The sequence below is a fragment of the Apus apus genome, chromosome 1 (assembly GCF_020740795.1).
Source record: "Apus apus isolate bApuApu2 chromosome 1, bApuApu2.pri.cur, whole genome shotgun sequence".
NCBI lineage: Eukaryota > Metazoa > Chordata > Aves > Apodiformes > Apodidae > Apus > Apus apus.
In genome coordinates, this window is record NC_067282.1 from 18,255,339 (window position 1) to 18,274,394 (window position 19,056).

At 36.2% G+C, this 19,056-nt stretch overlaps 1 protein-coding gene across 9 annotated transcripts in view; it reads left to right on the forward strand.

The window, feature by feature from the left end:
* Positions 1–19,056, forward strand: part of ZMYM2 (zinc finger MYM-type containing 2) — a 94,328-nt gene that overhangs the window by 52,791 nt on the left and 22,481 nt on the right. For all 9 annotated transcript variants that reach the window (XM_051609251.1, XM_051609243.1, XM_051609234.1 and 6 more), the window contains 4 exons: positions 2,492–2,608; positions 3,192–3,342; positions 12,705–12,877; positions 18,707–18,872. In XM_051609251.1, the coding sequence (XP_051465211.1) occupies positions 2,492–2,608; positions 3,192–3,342; positions 12,705–12,877; positions 18,707–18,872 (607 nt within the window). The remainder of the gene's footprint in view (positions 1–2,491; positions 2,609–3,191; positions 3,343–12,704; positions 12,878–18,706; positions 18,873–19,056) is intronic.

The following is a 19,056-nucleotide window of genomic DNA, read 5'->3' on the forward strand; positions in this document are numbered from 1 at the left end:
GGGCTTTACAATGATTTCTCTCTTTGCTTGGCATGTTCCATGCTGTTGTTGTTCAGGGCAGGCTCAAGAAAAGTCAGAGTAAACATAACTATTTTTAATGAAGTTTAAGATACTCAAAAGAGCACATAGATACATAGATGATTTAAAATGTATATTTGATAAAGCACAATATTAATAAAGCCTTGTTAGGGCTAACTTGTGGAAGATTTTAAATTATTTTATCCTCTTTTTGCTGCACTATTCTTTGTGTGTAATAATGCTCCAAAATAATTTGTAGTTATATTCTGTACTCCAAGAGTCTCGTAAATTAGAAGCAAAGCGAGATTATGAGAATACTACATACATGTCATCTTGGCACATGAAAACACTATACAGAAGCAGTCCTTGATTTGTAAGCAGGGTAACAGAAACATTAAGGAGGCACACAAAATAATGTTGTGATTGTTGGCTTTATAACTATCTTCTGCTTGGTTTAGAACTTTCAGTAATATGAAAGGAGTTCTTTACTGATTTCTGTGGGAAAATATTTAGTTGACTCTTAAGAGTTTATGATAAAAAACATTGGTTTAAGTAGTAATGCTTAATTGCTTAGATTTTTTTAATCTACAGTTAGGTATAAATATAATTTAAAACGAGTTTTCATTTTAAACAGTCTCAAACTCCATTGTTCTTGTGTCTGTAGCTTTTGTTACTGTTCAATTACCAGCCCTCTAGACTATGGAGGGCCTGAATTTCTACCACAGCAAACAGCTGAGAAAAGAAAGAAAAGAAACTAACAGTGCCACACATCAGAAAACGCCAAAAACATGTTCCTTTTAACTTGCAGTGTTTTTGATTCCATATTTAAAGGTAATTCCTCAACTCGAGATAGTGGGTATACTTGCATCCTGATTTCCAGTCAACCAGAACTGGGATTTTCATCATGTTGACATAAGCCATACAGCAGCATGTGTTAAGCGTGATGTTTGCTTTGTGAGGAAACCTGCAAATGCAGAAAGGCACAGATTGAACCTTGAACTTAAAACACCTTTGTGGCTCCCATGTTAGTACAAGCCTTCACCTGCCTATTTAGAGCAGCCAAAGTCTAGCAAACCTCTCTCAACCACAGGGACTTTTGCTGGATATAGTAGGAGAGATACGACAATATTGTATGTGGGCATCAGACTCTGTTGTTGTAGCTTTAGGACAATGGACCATTGGGATAAAGGTGGCATCTTCTCTGCAGTACGTGGCATTTTGTTGCTCAGGTCCTGTCTGTCATTGGGAAATGTGCATGACTGCTAATGTCTGTAAACTCCTGATACAGAATTAGGGCATCTGCATAAAATTAAGACTGATATTAACTAGCCCTCAGCAGTACTGGTCCTCTTAGGGGAGGACTTAGATCAGTTATCTGCCTCATCACAATTTTTTAACTTTTTTTTTTACTTTTAGTGTAGGTGAAGCCTTACTAACATGAGATTCTGAAGCCAAGTATCCTGTAAAAGAAATGTTTTATGTTTTCCCTGTTAATGAGGAAGATAGGTCATTAACAAATCTGTCTGAAGAGAACTTGTAATATTTAAATATATTTATCTTGTTGCAAACAGTGTAGGAAAATTTGTTGAGAAGATGGATGTAAGAAATTTGTCCTCTGGATTCTTCAAGTGACTGTTATCACTACTGAATCAAATTTTGTCTTGAACGTGGTGTGTGCAACGCACCAATAGTTGTTGCTAGATCTAGGAAATGTGCAAAAAACTGTTCCGTAGACATATAAGACCTACTGCAAGACTACAGGTGCTGTAAAATTGAGTTGATTATCTGCTGATTGCATCAGAAATGCATTCAGTTAATTACTCAGTTACAGAAGTACATTCTCACACCTACACATGCAATCTACAATATATTTCTCAATCTGAAAACCCTTAGCTGTTTGAATGATTGCATCTTCCTGCCGTGGTGACTGTGGCCAGCTAAAATGATTAGCTAGTTTTCTCTTAATCTGAGTAGATGCAGGATTTCTCAGTTGAAGGCCTTTTACTTCAGTGTTTGTGTTTTCAAAAGGTATGCTTCAGTTAAGGTGTTGAAAATCTGCTTTGGTGAGGTTTGGATTTGGAAATACTTGTTGTCAGAACTTCTGTGACCAAAATAAAGCAGACTGTGAAATGTATGTATCTGAAAATTGCAATTTTGGGAGGCTTTTTTTTGGTTGGTTGGGATTTTTTTTGCATTTATTCATTACTCTTAAACAACAAGCATTAGAAAGGTAAGGTAAAGTAAATATGACCTGAAGTAATTATGGTGGAAGCAAGGGTCAGGATTCAAGATTGGAAGACCTAAGATGGCAAGGGAAAAATAAGGGAAAAGACTAACCTGCTGTGCTTTTGCCAGAAATGCTCCGGAGTTTATAAACTCTTAAATTCTCCAATACTATAGGTTTAATTGAAAAGCAAATTTAAAAAGTAACTTCCTTTTTTTAGTGATGTCTATGCATATTTATGTTTTTCAGACTCTCAGTGTGCAGTCTTCAACAAATGGTCAGTTTGTCTCTCCCAGTGATATTCATTTGAAATGTAATTATTGCAAAAGTTCTTTTTGTTCAAAGCCAGAAGTACTGGAATGGGAGGTAAGGGGGGGTTGGTATTATTCTTAGGGTGATAAAATATTTAGAAGTTTAAAGCTGTAACTCTCTGTAGAATTTTTCTAGATAGTTATTTTGTAAGGTATTGAAGCTAAAAAATTTAAGTTAATCTACCTGTTTCTGTAGAGCATAATTTAGTATGGGTAAAAGCTAAAAGTCTTTGTTCATAAATAAAAAAGAAAAAAGCATCTGTGGAATTTAAAGAAAATTGTAATTTATCACCTCAGCTATGGATTTGAAGTCTGCTTTCATCAGTTTTTGCATTACTGTAGATATGGTAGATTGTTGTTACACTTCTCTATGAATGGAGATAAGTATCTGAAGAAGATATGATGATTGCTTAGCCTATTTTCTGTTTAGCTTTTCATATGAAATGATGAGTATTTGTAGCGTTGGCTGTCAGCTTGAGTGATAGTTGTTATTTTTAGCATTACAAGGCATGCCCTAATGGTGTGTTCACAACTCTGTTTACTTTGCATGTTAAACTTGTGTCTTAATGGCAAACCTTACAGATCTTAAGATTTTATTCATTAACCCTATTTGTGATGCTTTGCAACTTTGCATTTAGAATAAAGTGTATCAGTTCTGCAGCAGAGCATGTTCTGATGATTATAAGAAACTGCACTGCATAGTTACATACTGTGAATACTGTCAAGAGGAGAAAACGCTGCACGAGACGGTGAATTTCTCTGGCATCAAAAGACCATTTTGCAGTGAAGGTATGTATATGGGTTTTTTCTAAGGTATTGGTGGTCATGGGACTTTTATGGCAGTTGACTTACTATGTTAATATTTGATGTTAAACTTAAAGGTAACATCTCATTATGTTGTACTTGAGTCTGAAACATGTTTTCTTCATAATTATTCATCAAATACATGTGCCTGTTGTTATTAGTGCATGTACCTGTTAATTTATCTGAGCTGCTTTTATGGTTCAGGTTAAGGAAAAGTGGGCCACATTCTTAAGTGTGTGTATAAATATATACACATACATGTGCACATACAAAAAAAATTATGCCTAAATTACTCTTCTGAAATTTGCTCAGCAGAGCCTGTACCAACAGCAACTGCATTGAGGAATACCAAGCCTTCTCTTTGATTAGTATTTTCAAAATGAAATATGACAGTGGAAATACTGTCTGTGTGGGCTTAGAATGGTTATTCAAGCAATAACTTGATGGTGTGTTGATGTGTGTTTATTACTGTAATAATTTTCCTGATTAAGTACTTGGATTTTCAAAAAGAAAAAAGCTAAAAAGGAGGTATATGGGCATGCAGGTTTCCTTTAAGTTGCATTAAAGTGTTGATTGTTTTAATAGAAACAGCAAATTACAGTCTTTATAAGAACCTATCCTTCCTATTTCTGGCATACTGGTATTTAATGCTGATCTCAAGTTTAACTACAAGTTTGGATGACCTGTCTCTGGAGGATATTATGAATTTTTTTTTTCTTTAGTTACAATAATGATGTTTTCACTATTGTTTGATAAACCTTGCTGAAGATTCTCTGCTGCAAGCAGATTAAGGAGCAGATGTGCCAGTTTACTTGTAGCAGGATCCTGTTAACCTGGAGAGGGGTGGAGTGTAGGGCTGAAGGCAGCCTTCCCTCCGTGCTGTTCTCTTGCAGCTCTGGACTCCACAATGTTTTGTTTCTGATGAATGGAGGTGTGGTGGTTTAGGTTTCTTTGCCATCAGTACTTTCTTCTTGTGTCCTAGATTGCAAAGTGATAGCTGGAGAGTAAAACGGACAAAGCAAGGCCCAGTTTTACTGTGTATCATTGTAGTTCTCAATAACATCTAGCTAGAAATTGTTTCTGTGAATAAACAACTCGGAGTACATGCAAAGGCAAGAGTAAACTGGTTTTGCCTTGGAAATTGCAGTATATGTTGGTATTACTCTGCATACTTACAACTGTCTCGTTTTAAAGCCTGGTGGCTGTTGCAACGAAATCAGTAAGGTTGATAATGCAAGCTATGCCATTTTACTGCTTCTGTAGATATATTTCTGTATGAGGAGGCCTGAAATAAATGAGAACTTGTATTTCCTGGTAGAAAATTTGAGGAAGGAAAGAAATAAAAACACTCTCCTGCATGAAAAATTACTAAATGGGGGGAATCCATTGCCAGATACCTTAGTGTCAGTCCTGACTTTGCATGTGTTGGACTGCCAGCTTGATAGCAAAGATGATCTTTCTGAGGATGCATATGCCAAATGTTAGCATTAAAGTTTATTGGCTTACTGTGATGATCTAAACCCACTGAGTAATAGAGAGAAGGGAGTCAGAGCACTATTAAGTAGAAAGTAAATTGTATAACTATGGTGCATGTGCTGGCTATTACTTAGGTCTTCTTTGTGATGCATATGATAAAAGCTGTCCATGTTACCAATGAAAATATACTGCTGACCTGGACAGAAGCTCTGTAGAACCAAGCTAGGCCCTGTATTTTAAAAGAAAACCAGCAATTGTAATTTATTGCTGTAGAAATAGTGGAATCCAAGAGTTAACAGTGTTTAGATCTGACTTGGGGAGAAGAGGACTAGGTCTTCAGATGGACTGAGTAGAGGTCAACAAATAGAAGTTCCATAATCAGAGGTGATAGATTTTTATTCCCCCTTTTCCAGGCTTCCAAACACCACTAGTTTTATTTTGATGTCATATCCTTTTTACAGAAATAGTCCAACTGCTTGTAAAGTAGAATAATTAGTAGGTGAACCAAATAAACTTGTTGAATATGAAGGCCATGCTGGTTTTGATACTGCAAAGTGTTCAAGAAACTTCAGCAACATAAATTATTTTGTTGAGCATGCAGTTATTCTTCACTGGAAGGCAATGAATTACGATTTGAGAAGAAATAACCCAAACTGCTCCATCACAAAAATTTTTTGCATTTTTGGAAGAAACTGAACTGTCAAGGGAAAATACTGGAAAATTTCAGGTGTGCATTTGTAAAAGAAGACTCCTAGATAAAATCAACAGAAGTTTAACAGGTGTTGAAATTTCTGCAAGACTACTTGTGTTCATCTTCAAGGAAACGGGTGGGAAGGTACATGTAGGATCAACCAGAAATAGCCCTTGATTTCTTACGCCTGCCTAGCCAGAGTACAGAAGGTTTCATTATTCCTCTGGTCACATTCTTCATACCTGAGCTTTTTTGCACATCCATGTATATTGACACAGAAACCCTGACCCATATTAAAGTCTCGGGGATCAGTATTTCTATGCAGTTTCATTCCAAGTCTGTTTTTCTTATGTTCTCTTGAGATATTTTAAAATAGGTGCAGTAACCAGATGAAACTTGAATTGCAATAAGGTGTAATTTGAACTGACCTCTTACTTGTGCTGATTATGGTTATTAACTCTTTGGTGGAGTACAGTCTGCTTTTTCTGTTTCTGTCCAAAACTCAGATGCTACGTAGAGGATAAACAGCCTGAATGGACTAGCTGAAAGACTGTAATCTGTTCCCCTGATGCTGAGGCTTTGGAAATTAACACTCTTCTGGTGTTTTGCCAGTAAAATGCCTCATTCCAAAATACCAGTATCTAAATTAAAGAAGGTGTATATTGGATATGCTAAAGCAAGAAGATCAAAGTTGCTTGCAGATTTTTATGTGTGTCTAGTTGCATGTGTGACAACTGAAGATAGGCTGTGCAAGTTTTTAATCCTGAGGAACTCTTCAAATTACTGAGTTTTGGTTTTTTTAATATATATCCTTTCTGAAAGTCTAGGAGAAAAAAATCAGTCTTTGGAGATCTAGCAGTGGAACTACTACATGATGAGTATCACCATAACTGCTTTTTACTTGCAGACGTATTTTGCGTTTAATTCATCTCTCAATAGAACTGTTATTATTTGAATAACACAGGTTTTGTAATAATTTTTAAATGTGAATTTTAATAACACTGATTCATATCCAGTAGTCTGCTTCTTGGAAGGAAAAGATCAGTAGGCTGTGAAGTAACTCAGTTATCTGATGCTTGGGAGTTTCTTTCAAATGGATAATACAGCTGAAGGACAGCTATGACACTGCCAACTGTACTGTCATCTTGATAGTGAGCTAGTAAGTTCCTGGAAATTATTGATTCTGCAAATTAAACTCAATGTAAACCATTCCGACGTTTCATCTAAGTAATGATAACCCCTTTTGAAATACTGTGGAGCTAGCAAGTGGAAAAAAAATAAGGAAATGAATTCAAGAGCTGAGTATGTCTAAGAAAGACGTATATTTAGTTAAAGCATAGTAGATTTTTAGAGTGGCATTTTCTCAGCCACTTCTGCACAGTGGATTGTTCAGTAAACTATACTATTACATGTGTGGCAGATACATTTTTAGATTTATATTAAAACATTACAGATACTGGGAATAGCCTAAACACATGTATGTTAAACTTTATACAGATTATTAAGTATGGATGTGTCACAACCAATGAAGATACTACTTAAAATTTATAGCAGTTCTTTTTTAACTAGGAACATTAACAAACTGGTTTCAAAACAGATGTGTGATATGATGAAATGTTGTCAAGCCTTAGTTCTATTTGCTGGGCTTCTCCAGCAGATGGAGAACTGCTCTGAAGAGCAGCTGGTGCCCTGTGCTGAGCTGCTGTGCTCCCCTAGGCCAAGGGGCCTGCTAGCAAGCCTTCTTGAACCTCTTCATCCCTGATGTTTGGTTTTGTTCTTGTTAAGTGCAAGAGCTACAGAAACTGTTTAAACACAACTTTTTATAGTTTATATTACCACCTGTTTATTTTTAGAGACACTGATACACCTTTTAAAAATAAACTTTATGAAATTTGGCTAGTGCACAGAAACTGTTGAAGACAGTAGTAAAGCATCAGTTTTTACAAAAAAAAAATAAAAAGGCATAATTACAGCTTTCTAATTGCATGCTACATTGGAAGCAATAGTAGCTCATAAAGCTGTCAAGGATTGGTAAGTAGTATAGAATGTAGTTAGAGGAGAAAAAAGTGTTACTTCGTATATGTAAGATTTCGTATCGCAGTGTTTTGTGTAATAAAAATCTTCTGTTACAAGCTCTCAGCTTAGTGCTTTACAGAGCTGTCATCTCCCTCTATACAGCTCTGATGGTGGCCGACCATGTTAAAATAACTTGTGCTTGCTGTGGTGCCATTTGAGCTTTACCCCACCATGTTAGACGGTTTGGTTTTGTTTCTGACTACTTGCTTTGGCAGTGTCCCTCTGAGATAAATTCTGGTCTGAAATACCAGCTTCCTTATGGCTTTCTTTTGAAGGTTTATTTGGTGCGGAGTTAAAATATCCTGGCAAAAAAGAGCAAATGAAAAGCAAAACACCTTAAATATTGTAAAATGTATGGTCCATAAAAATACCCTGTGACAATTGCAAGAGTCATGTTGTTACTGAGGGAAGGTATTTCTTTCCCACAAATCAGGTTAATGGAAAAGTGGAAGTCAACTTTGGAGGGGTTCTGGTGTGCCTGAGTTATTCTGAGAGAATATGGTTTTCTTTGCTGTGGACAATAGGACATCCCTGACATCCGTTTAAGCCAGGGCAGTTTTTGTTAGGAAACTCTGATTGATACAGTGTAGTTGTTTGGGCCATGGTGTCTTATTTAATAGTTGGATGTTAATTCTTTGAGCTGCAGATGACTATTCCAAACAAATTTTGTTAACTGTAAATGCTCAAATACACTTCTCTACTATAAAAACAAGTTAAGGTAAAAAAGATAGCATATTCAAATTGGAAAAGTTCCTTAATATTCTTAATTCTCGACAAAATACTTAACAGGCTCCCTTGCTGCAGAAACACCACATGGAAACTCTTGGCTATGCTGAAGGAATCCTTCAGATTCCTTCAGATGCTACAGATCCACACCTCTTGGACAAACACATAGGGAAGAGCTGGAGAGTTGGTTCTTGTGGTATTCCGCTTGTGGAGGAGTCTGATCATGTAGATGTAGTTTCTAATTAGTGCTTGTTGAGTTCATATCTTCTGGAATGACTTAAAAAATTTAACTTGTTAACCTGGATTTTGATACTTCTGACAGCATTCTTGTAGTTGAAAAAAATTGAAAGATAGAACTGTGCTGAGGAACAGATTATGTGCTTATCTTCCCTCTGTCTATAGAGGGAGAATATGGATCCTGTTAAAGTAACATAATTTAAATTTTGAGTGCAAGTTGTGCTCAATCTTGAGATTTTTTTGTTCATGGACATCTAAATTTTAATATGGTAAAGAACTATCACATTAAATGCTGTGCATTGTTAGACCTTTGGAGGTTTGAGACACTTCTTTAAGTGAAGACAGCATTGGTTATTGCAGGTTAGGGGTGATGACAGTTTAAGGTGGTGAGATGATGAATGCAAGAAGAAAAAAGCTTACAAAGATGCTTCTCATTAACCTGAAAGAATAATTAACTTGGAAAAAATTTTAAGAACAAGAAAAAACTGAGTAACTGAATGGGAGCAGGAGGGAGCAGGATGGAAGGAGCTAGTATCCAAGATCAGAAAATATTAGGATATACTGAAGATGTGTAAAAGGTGACTTAAATAATAAAAGCTTCTTAAGCAGAAGACAAGGAAGGAAGTGGGTTACACGGCCTCTATGTTACACAGAGAGGATGAAGTCTATTTTAATGGTCATCCAGGCAGAACCCCAACTGGATGCATTGCATCTGTTTTCACTAAGGATAGTGGTGTTTATTGTGAGGTCAAAGACAGTGGAAGGTAAGACTGCAGGTATGGAAGAGGTGGTTGTTGCATTTGAATCAAAACCAAGGGAGACAGCAGAAAGGTGTGGATGGAACATCAAGAATCTTCCAAGACCTAATCTGTGATGCTACAGGCTTCTGGATAACACAGGCTTGTGATGTGACAGGTCTGTTGTTATTGTCCTCTAGGTTAAGTTGTTAAAGGATAACAATTGCAGTTGTTACAAGATGAAAGAAAAGTAAAGCTTTATGTAGCTTGAAGGAAAAGTAGACTAGTGAGTACAGCCTTTCAGAAGTAAATAACTAATTGCCTTTAGGATGAAGCAATTACTTTCTATAAAATATGTTATGCTCTGTGGTAACAAGAGCCTGGTGTTGAGGACTCAGGAAGTATTTCTAGCTTCAGCATTCTGTTTTCAGAGCTGCTCAATATGTCAATGGACTGAATTTCCCAGAGTTAAGTAGGTGCTGCAGGTGGAATGGAATCAGGTTCTTCGTAACTTGCTTCCACTGAGTCAGTAAGCATCTGTTCCATGTGTTCAGATCCTTATCCTTTCTCTACAGTTTATGTGGGAAACCAAAGTTCAAGGCTCATGGAAAGGGTAAATTTTGTGTTGGGTTTTGCTCGGAAGTCAGAATTCCAATAACATAATTAAGGATACATTACAGTAATTTGCCAGATACTCAGCTACTTCTTTGCCTTGGTCAGGTTTTGAGTTGGAAATACTTCATCTGAAAATGCTTCTTAATGGTCTGTTTGAAACAGTTGACTTACAGGAGTGTCTTCCTTTAGAACTTTGCTAAAGAACATAATTTATTACCTGTATAGCTTGAACCAAATTACATGCATTTACATTTTCCCTTTGAAATTAAGTGCTGTTTTCTCAGAGTCACTTCAAAGCTCTAGAGATTTCAATCTGGTCACACTGTAACTTGTGTGTCTGCTGTTACAGCAGAAATCCAGAGGAATTTAGGATTTTACTCATACCTTTTTGTTTAAAATGTTGGGGCTGTCAGTTTTTTGTCTTAGGCAGTTCTTATACTCATGAACCCCAAGTCCCCAGGAGAGTTAGGCATCTAAAACCCTCAGGATTTTAGTGTTCATACTGAAAAGATCAGAGAATCAGTGCTTTTTGTATTACTCATTCACAATGTACTGTCAGTCAAAGCCTACTTTTTGGTTGCATCTACAAAGCCAGTATGGATGCTACTGCTCTGTTGATTCAGGGTTTACACTGTGCAAGCAAAGACGAGTTATTTGAGCTTAGAATCTGTTTTGGAAAAGGCAAATACCTTTTTCCATATTTCAAATAAAGTCATATTATTCCAGTAAAAAGCACAACATTATAATTAAAAGTTATATCCCAGGTATGCACAGAGTACCAAGAACCTAATTAAAATACATCCTATAAGAAGAAAATAAATGATCAGACAAATCTGGAGAACTTTGCTCATGATATTGCAGAAGGAAAAACCTGTACTTGCATATTAGAAGTCTTCAGGGTTGTAACAATCTTCTGTCAACATCTAAAGTTTTATAAAGATGGATTTTCTATTTTCTGTAGAGGCCTCCCTTAGGAAGAAGCCTTACAGTCAAGTGACCTATAAAAACCCCCATGTTTTTAAGGCATTTAGTCTTAAGAGCTGGAATTTTGGACTTCTTGTTTCCCCTTATTTAATGTTCACTGCTCATTATTTTCCATGAGTCACAGAGATGTGGGAGATGTTTGACTGTAGAATGGAAAATTTCTTACCTGAGAGCTTTTTTTAGTGTAACAGCAGTATTTTCTTCACTTCTTTACTCGCTCATAACTCGTAGTTTATGAGCCAAGAAAAATGTCAGCTTTGTCCATTCCTTTTTGTAGGCTGTTCAGCCAGGTGCACATAACTGATAGTAGAGTACTTCTGCTACTCTGTAGTCTACAAAGGTTGATGCAACATTGAATGACACAGTTGCTACCTACAGTGTCTTGTTTGTACTATATTCTATAATTGTTTTAACATTACTAGCAGATTTAATTTGTTAGCAAAGGTTGTAGCATTGCAAGTTAAAATTCCTCAATAACCCTTAGGTTTTGGAAGATGCTGTCTGCTGCAGCTTCCACTTGCATTCTTGTGGTTTTGGTGATTTTAAAGTAGTATCTCGGTTTCACAGGTATGAAATTCTACCCTAATAGACAACAACACAAGTCACTTAACTGAAATTACTGAGTATATTATAATTTTAGTATTTCTATGTTCTGTATGCCAGAGAAGTGCAGCATGTACGTATGTTAAATACTGCGGTTCATAACTTACTGGAAGCACCTAAGTCTGTATTTATTAGACTATATGCCCTAGCAGAGTGGGCACTTGGAAGACTTTGGGGGATCATTAAAACAGGTGCAGTCCCTTAGATTAAAGGTTGTTGTCTTGTCCTTCCAGTGTTTAATATAGACAGTTACTTCATCTTCTCATACTGTTGTCTTCTGTAAAATAGCACAATTACAGAGAGATGGTATGTGATTTAGGCATCAGCTAAATATACACTGGAGTTAAGGTAGTTTAAATACATTATATTCTCAAAATCGCCTATATAATAGCTACAGTATTAATCTTTTAATGCATTTAATTTGTTAGAATATCTTTTCTAATTTGCTTGAGGGAAAATCAGATTATTGAAGAATATAGCTCTCATGGCAACCTTGAAATTATGACTACATAGCAAATACAAAGAAAAACAACCCACCTGATGTGAAAAAACAACAACTCATTGCATACAAATCCTACATACATTTTATATGTAAACTCCTATCATTGCATAATTATTCTCAGTACTTATCATTGCTTTCTTTATGATTGTATTTTTAAGCAACTCCTCAGTTCCTAGGTCATCTTGTACCTATATTAGCATTCTTAAAAATTAATGATATGCTGTGATTTGCTGTATTAATATGAATGAAACTAGTAATAGAAATAAGATGATCCATGAAGATAGATACTGTTTTAGTGGATAGTGTTGTCTAGCTTAAAATTTATGCTCATTGTCTGGAGGTCTAGCATTCTGAGGATGAGAAACTGAGCAAGGTAATTCTCAAGTCAATGCTTTTGCGTGGGTCTATGAAAAGAAAATGATGGGGTTTATTCTGACTGTTTATTTGGGAATTTGATAAGCACAGATTCAAGCATAGTGTTTTGAAAAAGATGCAGACAACATATGAAACCATTTAGTTGTGCAGGAAAGGTATTCAGGTAAAAATGTCTTGAAATGTAGTCTGTTATGCAACCTGAATTTGTCTGAAGCCCCAGTTGTTAGCTGTTGTTGTATTCATTTAATTTTCAATATTTAACTCTTAACTGTGATATCTCTCTGTAAAAATTACTTTGTTCCTAATGTTTAAAATCTGTTTCCAGGCTGCAAGCTGCTATATAAACAAGACTTTGCAAGACGGTTAGGACTGAGATGTGTTACTTGTAATTACTGCTCACAGCTGTGCAAAAAGGGAGCAACTAAGGAACTTGATGGTGTAGTGAGAGATTTCTGCAGTGAAGAGTGCTGTAAAAAATTTCAGGACTGGTACTACAAGGCAAGTAACTCAGAATTTTTGATGAGAGCTCCACAGTTAAAAAAACCAAAAATGCACATGTGAGGATATCTCAAGGACTGTGCAGCAAATATGGCTCACTTCAGCAAAGCATTTGCTACACAATAAGCAAATGTATTAATTTCATCATTTGAGTTTCCTTAGATCTTAAAGCAGCATTTGTACCATCTGATTTCATTAATTAATTTGGCAAGGAAGACTTGAGTTACAGAAAATCAAGAAACTACTATGTATATTTGTTACTTTACAATTCCAATTTTTTCTCCTCAATTGATACCATATTTTTCTTGTCAAAACTTCTTAAATGTATATTCAGAATGTTGCAAACACTATTAATAGCAGCTGGATGATACCTTGAATTCACTGATGATAAACAAGGTTAGCAGAGTTTTCTTGTTCCTGTTTTTGCCTCCTTTTTTGCCTTTTCCCTTCTACCACAGTTTGAACTGCAGAGGCTTTGGTTGTTCATTATTTCCAAGTGGAAAGGATGCCAAAGGGAAAAGCAAGAGCAAATGGATTTCTAATAAAAGTTTAAATCAAACACATGGCATATATTTCTAAATCTCTGGAAGCTTAACTACCTTGTGAAGTACAACCAGCAAAGAGTCAACATTAAGAGTTTTTTTGGTTGGTTGATTTTGTTTGTGGTTGGGGTTTTTTGTTTGTTTGTTTCAATATTTTTTTTTGAAAGAAATAAAGGTGAAATTGGACTGGGTTTAACCTGCAGTTAGTACCATGGATAAAATATTTGATCTCTGGTGTGAACATCCTGGAAAGCTACGCTCATAGTATCAAAACAAGAACTACACTTGTGGATGCAGTTGCAAAAAAGACAATACAAAATTCATCACCTTTCCAAAACTGTACACAGCCTGGAAGGCAATAGAAAGCTTGAAATCTTAAGAGGGCTAGATACAAGTCGTGTGTTTCAAGATGATCTACTTACCGTAAAAGAACTGAATCTGAAGACATACCTGATCTTTTGGAATGGTTGTTTCCAGAAATGTTAAAGCCAAACATTGTTGAGTCTTTATTTTGACTAATGTATGTAGGGTCCTTTTACATATTCCCAAAAGAAAGCTACTGAAGACCACAATGTGTTCCTTCTGTCTCCTGTGAAAATAGGGTGACGAAGCTTGGCTGCAGGGTTCATAAACTTACTAAAATGTTAATATCATACAGTAATATCTAATCTTTATACCTGAAGACTTGGGGTATATGGAGTGAAACTTACCCATGTATTAAAAGTGCCTTCTGATAGAGAACTGAATAAAGCTTTGGTGTGCTTCAGAAATCTTGGTAATTCAGCAAAATCTGTGGGTCTGCATACCAAACTAGTTTCATGTACATTAACTTTTATGGGAGCTTGAACTCTGATTTAGGTTTGAGAACTACTTGAAAACTCTGACTTCAGGTTATCCTTCTGATCTGTGGGATAAGGCAAGAACTTAATTGGCCCTTTAAGTCTGCTTAAGGAATGCTGTTGGTACTGTGGTATGGGCAAGGTAGATGTGATACCATGAAAAGGCACTTTAATCTAAGCAGACTGGCTGGGAACTAGAGACTTTTGATGATACTGAAGTGTTAGGTATTTTTACTTTTTGAATCTTAGACTTGCTAATGGAACTAGTGTTACATGGTGTTGAATTGTTGATTGCCACTTTTTTCAAATACCTCAAAGCCTTTGCCTAATTCAGTTTTGGTTATAAAAGTTAGGGATTTATTACATGAGGAAAATTTTTGGGAAATTGTGTGTTTTGCTAAAATTGTTGTGTGTTTGTTTTGGTTTTTTTTACCCTTTACTTCCTTGCTGGTAAATTCTCCCTCTTCTATAAAAGTCACTCCAGATATTTTAGATTTGGTAGTGCATAGTTAGTTGATGTTCTTACCTAGCCATAAATCATAGGTAATGATCAAAATATAGGAAGACAGAACAGATGCAAACTCATCCCCAAATCTGTACTTCATTTGCTGTTTTGTCTGTTAGCTTCTTAGAAGAATAGTTACATATGTATGAGCCTTGTCTCATTTATGCAATGTCCAGTGTTATTTTGGAGTTTCAATGAATGTGTACTTGAAGAGAAATACTTAGTAATAACCTAATAATGTTTAAACACCAGCATCGTGTTCATTAAACAAGTGTTTGTCTCCATCTTCCTTGTCTATTTTTTTTTTATGGACACATCTTTCTCATGTAGTATTATCTGAAAAACATCATAATTTGTAAAAATAATTATGTATTATGGAGAGCTTCCCTGAATGCCAAAATTCTCTTCTCAAAAAGCTGGAAGAGTATAGCAGTGGTAGAAGCACAAGACTTGCCTGGAAGTATTAGAAGCAGATCAGACTTACCTATAAGTGTTCTTCAAACATATTACAAGGGATTGAACTGTAAAAGAATAGTTCAGTCCTATCGTCTGTTGGGTGACAGCTACAGTTGCCTGCTGGTGCCAAGTTCTGAGGAAATTTTTACTGTGTAGTGTCCATTCATCTCTTAAGACAAGAGGTAAATTTTCTGGTGCCTTGAGGTTAGCTCCCTAAGTTATTAGAGCTCCTCCTGTAAACTTAATTGCATGCAGTGGTTTAGATTTTAATCTGAAAAATGCTTGGGAAATTTCAGTATGAATATTTTAGTAGCATAATGTTTCATGACAGTTTCAATAATTTTATGTTACCTTGCAAAAGAGTATACAGTTCTGAGATCAGCATAGAAATCTGTTTCCTTAAATATACATTGTGAAACATTGCTGAAAATACTGCAGCTGAAGTGTGTTTACAGGTTATTCAAGGCTACAGTAGAGTATTGATTGGACTGAGCATGTCTGGTGGTGACTGTTCAGTGGAGGCCAAGAGTCTTCAGCAAAGACTTAAGTGGGAAGTGGGGAACTACAGTCTGTGGCACAGAAAAATTACTGTGGCTGTTGAGCTCAGATAGCAGTGATGGTCAATGGCAGTAAAATTTGAAACAATGGAGCCAGCATTCATCTAAATGGGAAGGGCAGCAAGACAACCTTGTGGAATTCTTCCTGTCCTAATTTAGCCACTGTATAGTTAGTTAGGCATATCAGTTTCAAGGAGCTACTGTTTCAGAATGGTTCATCTGCTTCATCTTATAATTGGTCATTCTGTGGAAGCTTCTCTTGCTTCCTGTTTATTGCGGATTGAACTCAGAAAAGACAGCTAAGATTAGGTCAGATTAATATCAGTCCAAACCATTGGAGAATATTTAGGAACAAGTCATAAAAAAATGTAAATAAAAGCACCACACGTTAGAACTTCAGTTTTAAACCAAGTTCGGGGCAAACATTAATGATTTATACTGATCACCATGTCCATTTGAAGTTGTTAAAGTTGGACCTGGGAAAAGAATTGGACCAAAAAGCACTCATGATTGGCAGAGAAGTTACATGCAATTGAAGCACAGACTTTTTGAAAACACAGAGACAGAGCAGACTTGAAGGCAGGTGTTTTTTGCCATTCAGTTAACATATAGTGTCAGTATCCCAAATGAAAACAAATGGAAAGGGGAAGGAAGGAAGGAAGGAAAAAGCAGGAGATCATGAATTCACACTGATATTTTCCACAGTCAGGAAAGTGGAGAGAGCAGGCAGGTAGTCAGAAGCTCAAGTGCCTGGAAGAGTGTATAGTATTGACTGCAAGTATGATTAGGGAAACTGTAGAATTATGATGTAGCAAATTTAGGGATGACAAGTGAAGCATCTTTATAAAGGAGTCCTGGGCTTGCTAAAGAACAGTAATTACCATGTAGAAGCAAACCAATTTTTTTTCACCTAAATAGCTTAGTAGCAGCCCAGAAGAGACAATAATACACTTATTCAAAGGCCTAAGTGAAAGAGCAGAACCAGGAGAGAGAGAAAACAGTTGCAGCATGGCCGTGGTTGCTGCATTTGACAAGATTAGTCACCTTTTTATTTGAAGGAGAGAGAAAATTGAGCAGAAAGTGATGCTTTGCTAGTCAAGCAGTGTGCAGCAGGTCAGAATAGGCAGGTCTTTCTGTAGGTGGGTCAGCTGCCATGCTTAATCAGTGGGCTTGAGATTTTAAATTAGAGTGAATTATAAATATTTTTTTACAGTTATTTTAGCCTTTTGGTGGCTTTGAAAGATGCATTTGCATCATTAAAGGTGTGAATTCACAGTTTCCCTGAGCTGACAAATCTAGGCTGTTTTGGCAATGCTCCGCACTTCATCTTCTTCCCCACTTTCTTCCAAGAATACAACTTACTTGCTCTTTTGTTCCACTCAGAACATGTCTGCTGCAGAAGGAACTGTGGATTAACATAAGCAGAAAGTCAAAGTGACAAATGCAACAAAAATTGTGGGAGGATGGGGGTAATGTGGTGCTGTATGGTCCCTGACCTTGTGTACCCTGCAGGTGCTTAAGCACTACTGCTGATATTTGCAAAGAGCATGGGGAAGAGAAGGATCTGCCCTTTCAGAGGCACCTGGTGCTTACTGTGAGGTGATCCTGAAGCCACAGCTTTAATTGCTCCCAATTTAAAGGTAGATACCATGTTAAAATGAAGTCTCTGTATATATCATCTTAAATATTTGAAAATTACAACTGACAGCTGAATTGCCTGTGTTGTGAAAAGACGGTGCTAGACTGTTCAAGGACAGAGAAGAAGCTCAACATTTAGTTACTTTTAAAATTTGAACTAATTGCCCTGTTTGTACTTTTTTGGAGTCATAAGAACTGTAGTTGTTTTTTTTAATGTATTTTTTTAACCATTAGAGCTTTGTGCATAACTGCAATGTTGTGTATGGTTTTACGTATTAATGTTTTATGTTGCATATTACCATAACTTCCCTCTTCTTCTTCTGGGTATATTGTTAGGTTGATTTATTTTGGATTCCTGAGCATCCATAATGCCTCTTATTTTTTCTGCCTTAGGATGGCTGTTGCAAGCAGTTTCAAGGGAGCAGTAGCACAAACACTTATTTGCTTACTTGAACATTTGAAACTGGGGCTAGCCTTGTTACAATTTATAGCATGTCTGATTAAATTCAGTGGAACCTATTTTGGAGAAAAACAATGTCTGTCTTGGTGATGCCTCATGAAATCATTGCATAAGTTGGGGAAAGGTGTATTACTGAAGTGTTTAGCTTGGGATACAGGAGATCAAAGTTTTGAGTTTCAAGTTACATGCTAACTGGATTTTGTGAAAACCTCTTTAGTTTGAGAGTTATTGTTGTTTATAAATCATAGAGAAACTTTAATGAACTAAGGTATTGGAGTCTAAAATTGTTGATGAATAATGAAAATAATGAAAATATAAGATATTTACACTGAAGGACTCTGATTTGATACCTAGAAAAGTGATGGTGTTCGTGACTTAAAACAAAAACAAAAAAACCACACCAAACTTTTAGAGGGGAAGACCCCCAACTCTATGTGTTCTTGATTCAAGAGAGTCATTAAGGAGTCTCAGTCACTTTCTGCTTTTGTTTTGCTGGATGTTTCAGTGGAATTAATTAAAATTGATGCGTGGAATGATTTTTTTACTGACTCGCTAGAAGTGAGCAATTTTTAAAGACTTAAAAAAGGCTTAGTGAAATGAAGCATACTCATTCTGGGTGTTAACCCCCAGCAAACAATTGAAAATAGTGACAAATGTACCAGTATACACAGCTTAGAGGTTAGGGTAATGGTCTCAGAGCCTCCATGAGCGAGGCTTCAGTGTGCAGCAGCTGGAATTCTTCAGTACTCTTAAAAACGTAACCTTTTAAAATGTGGAGATTTTTTTTTTTCAAGGCTTGCTTAAAAATGTCAAAATCTTCCTTTGCATTAAGGCTGCACGATGTGACTGTTGTAAATCTCAAGGAACTCTGAAAGAGAAAGTGCAGTGGCGTGGTGAAATGAAGCACTTCTGTGACCAGCACTGTTTGCTCCGTTTCTACTGTCAACAAAATGAACCCAATCTGGCAACCCAAAAAGGACCTGAGAACTTACAGTATGGTAGGTGCTGCTTTATGGCTGCTAAGCAGCAAACAAGATGCTTCCTTTAAATGAAAAATTTAAAGCTGCATGAATTACTTGTTATAATAAACTGTTAGAGATTACCCTTTTTTATTTTATCATCATTGAACTGCTTGCTGTTTTTTATCTTAGCTCTTTATGTTATTGCTTTTTCAAGAGCTGA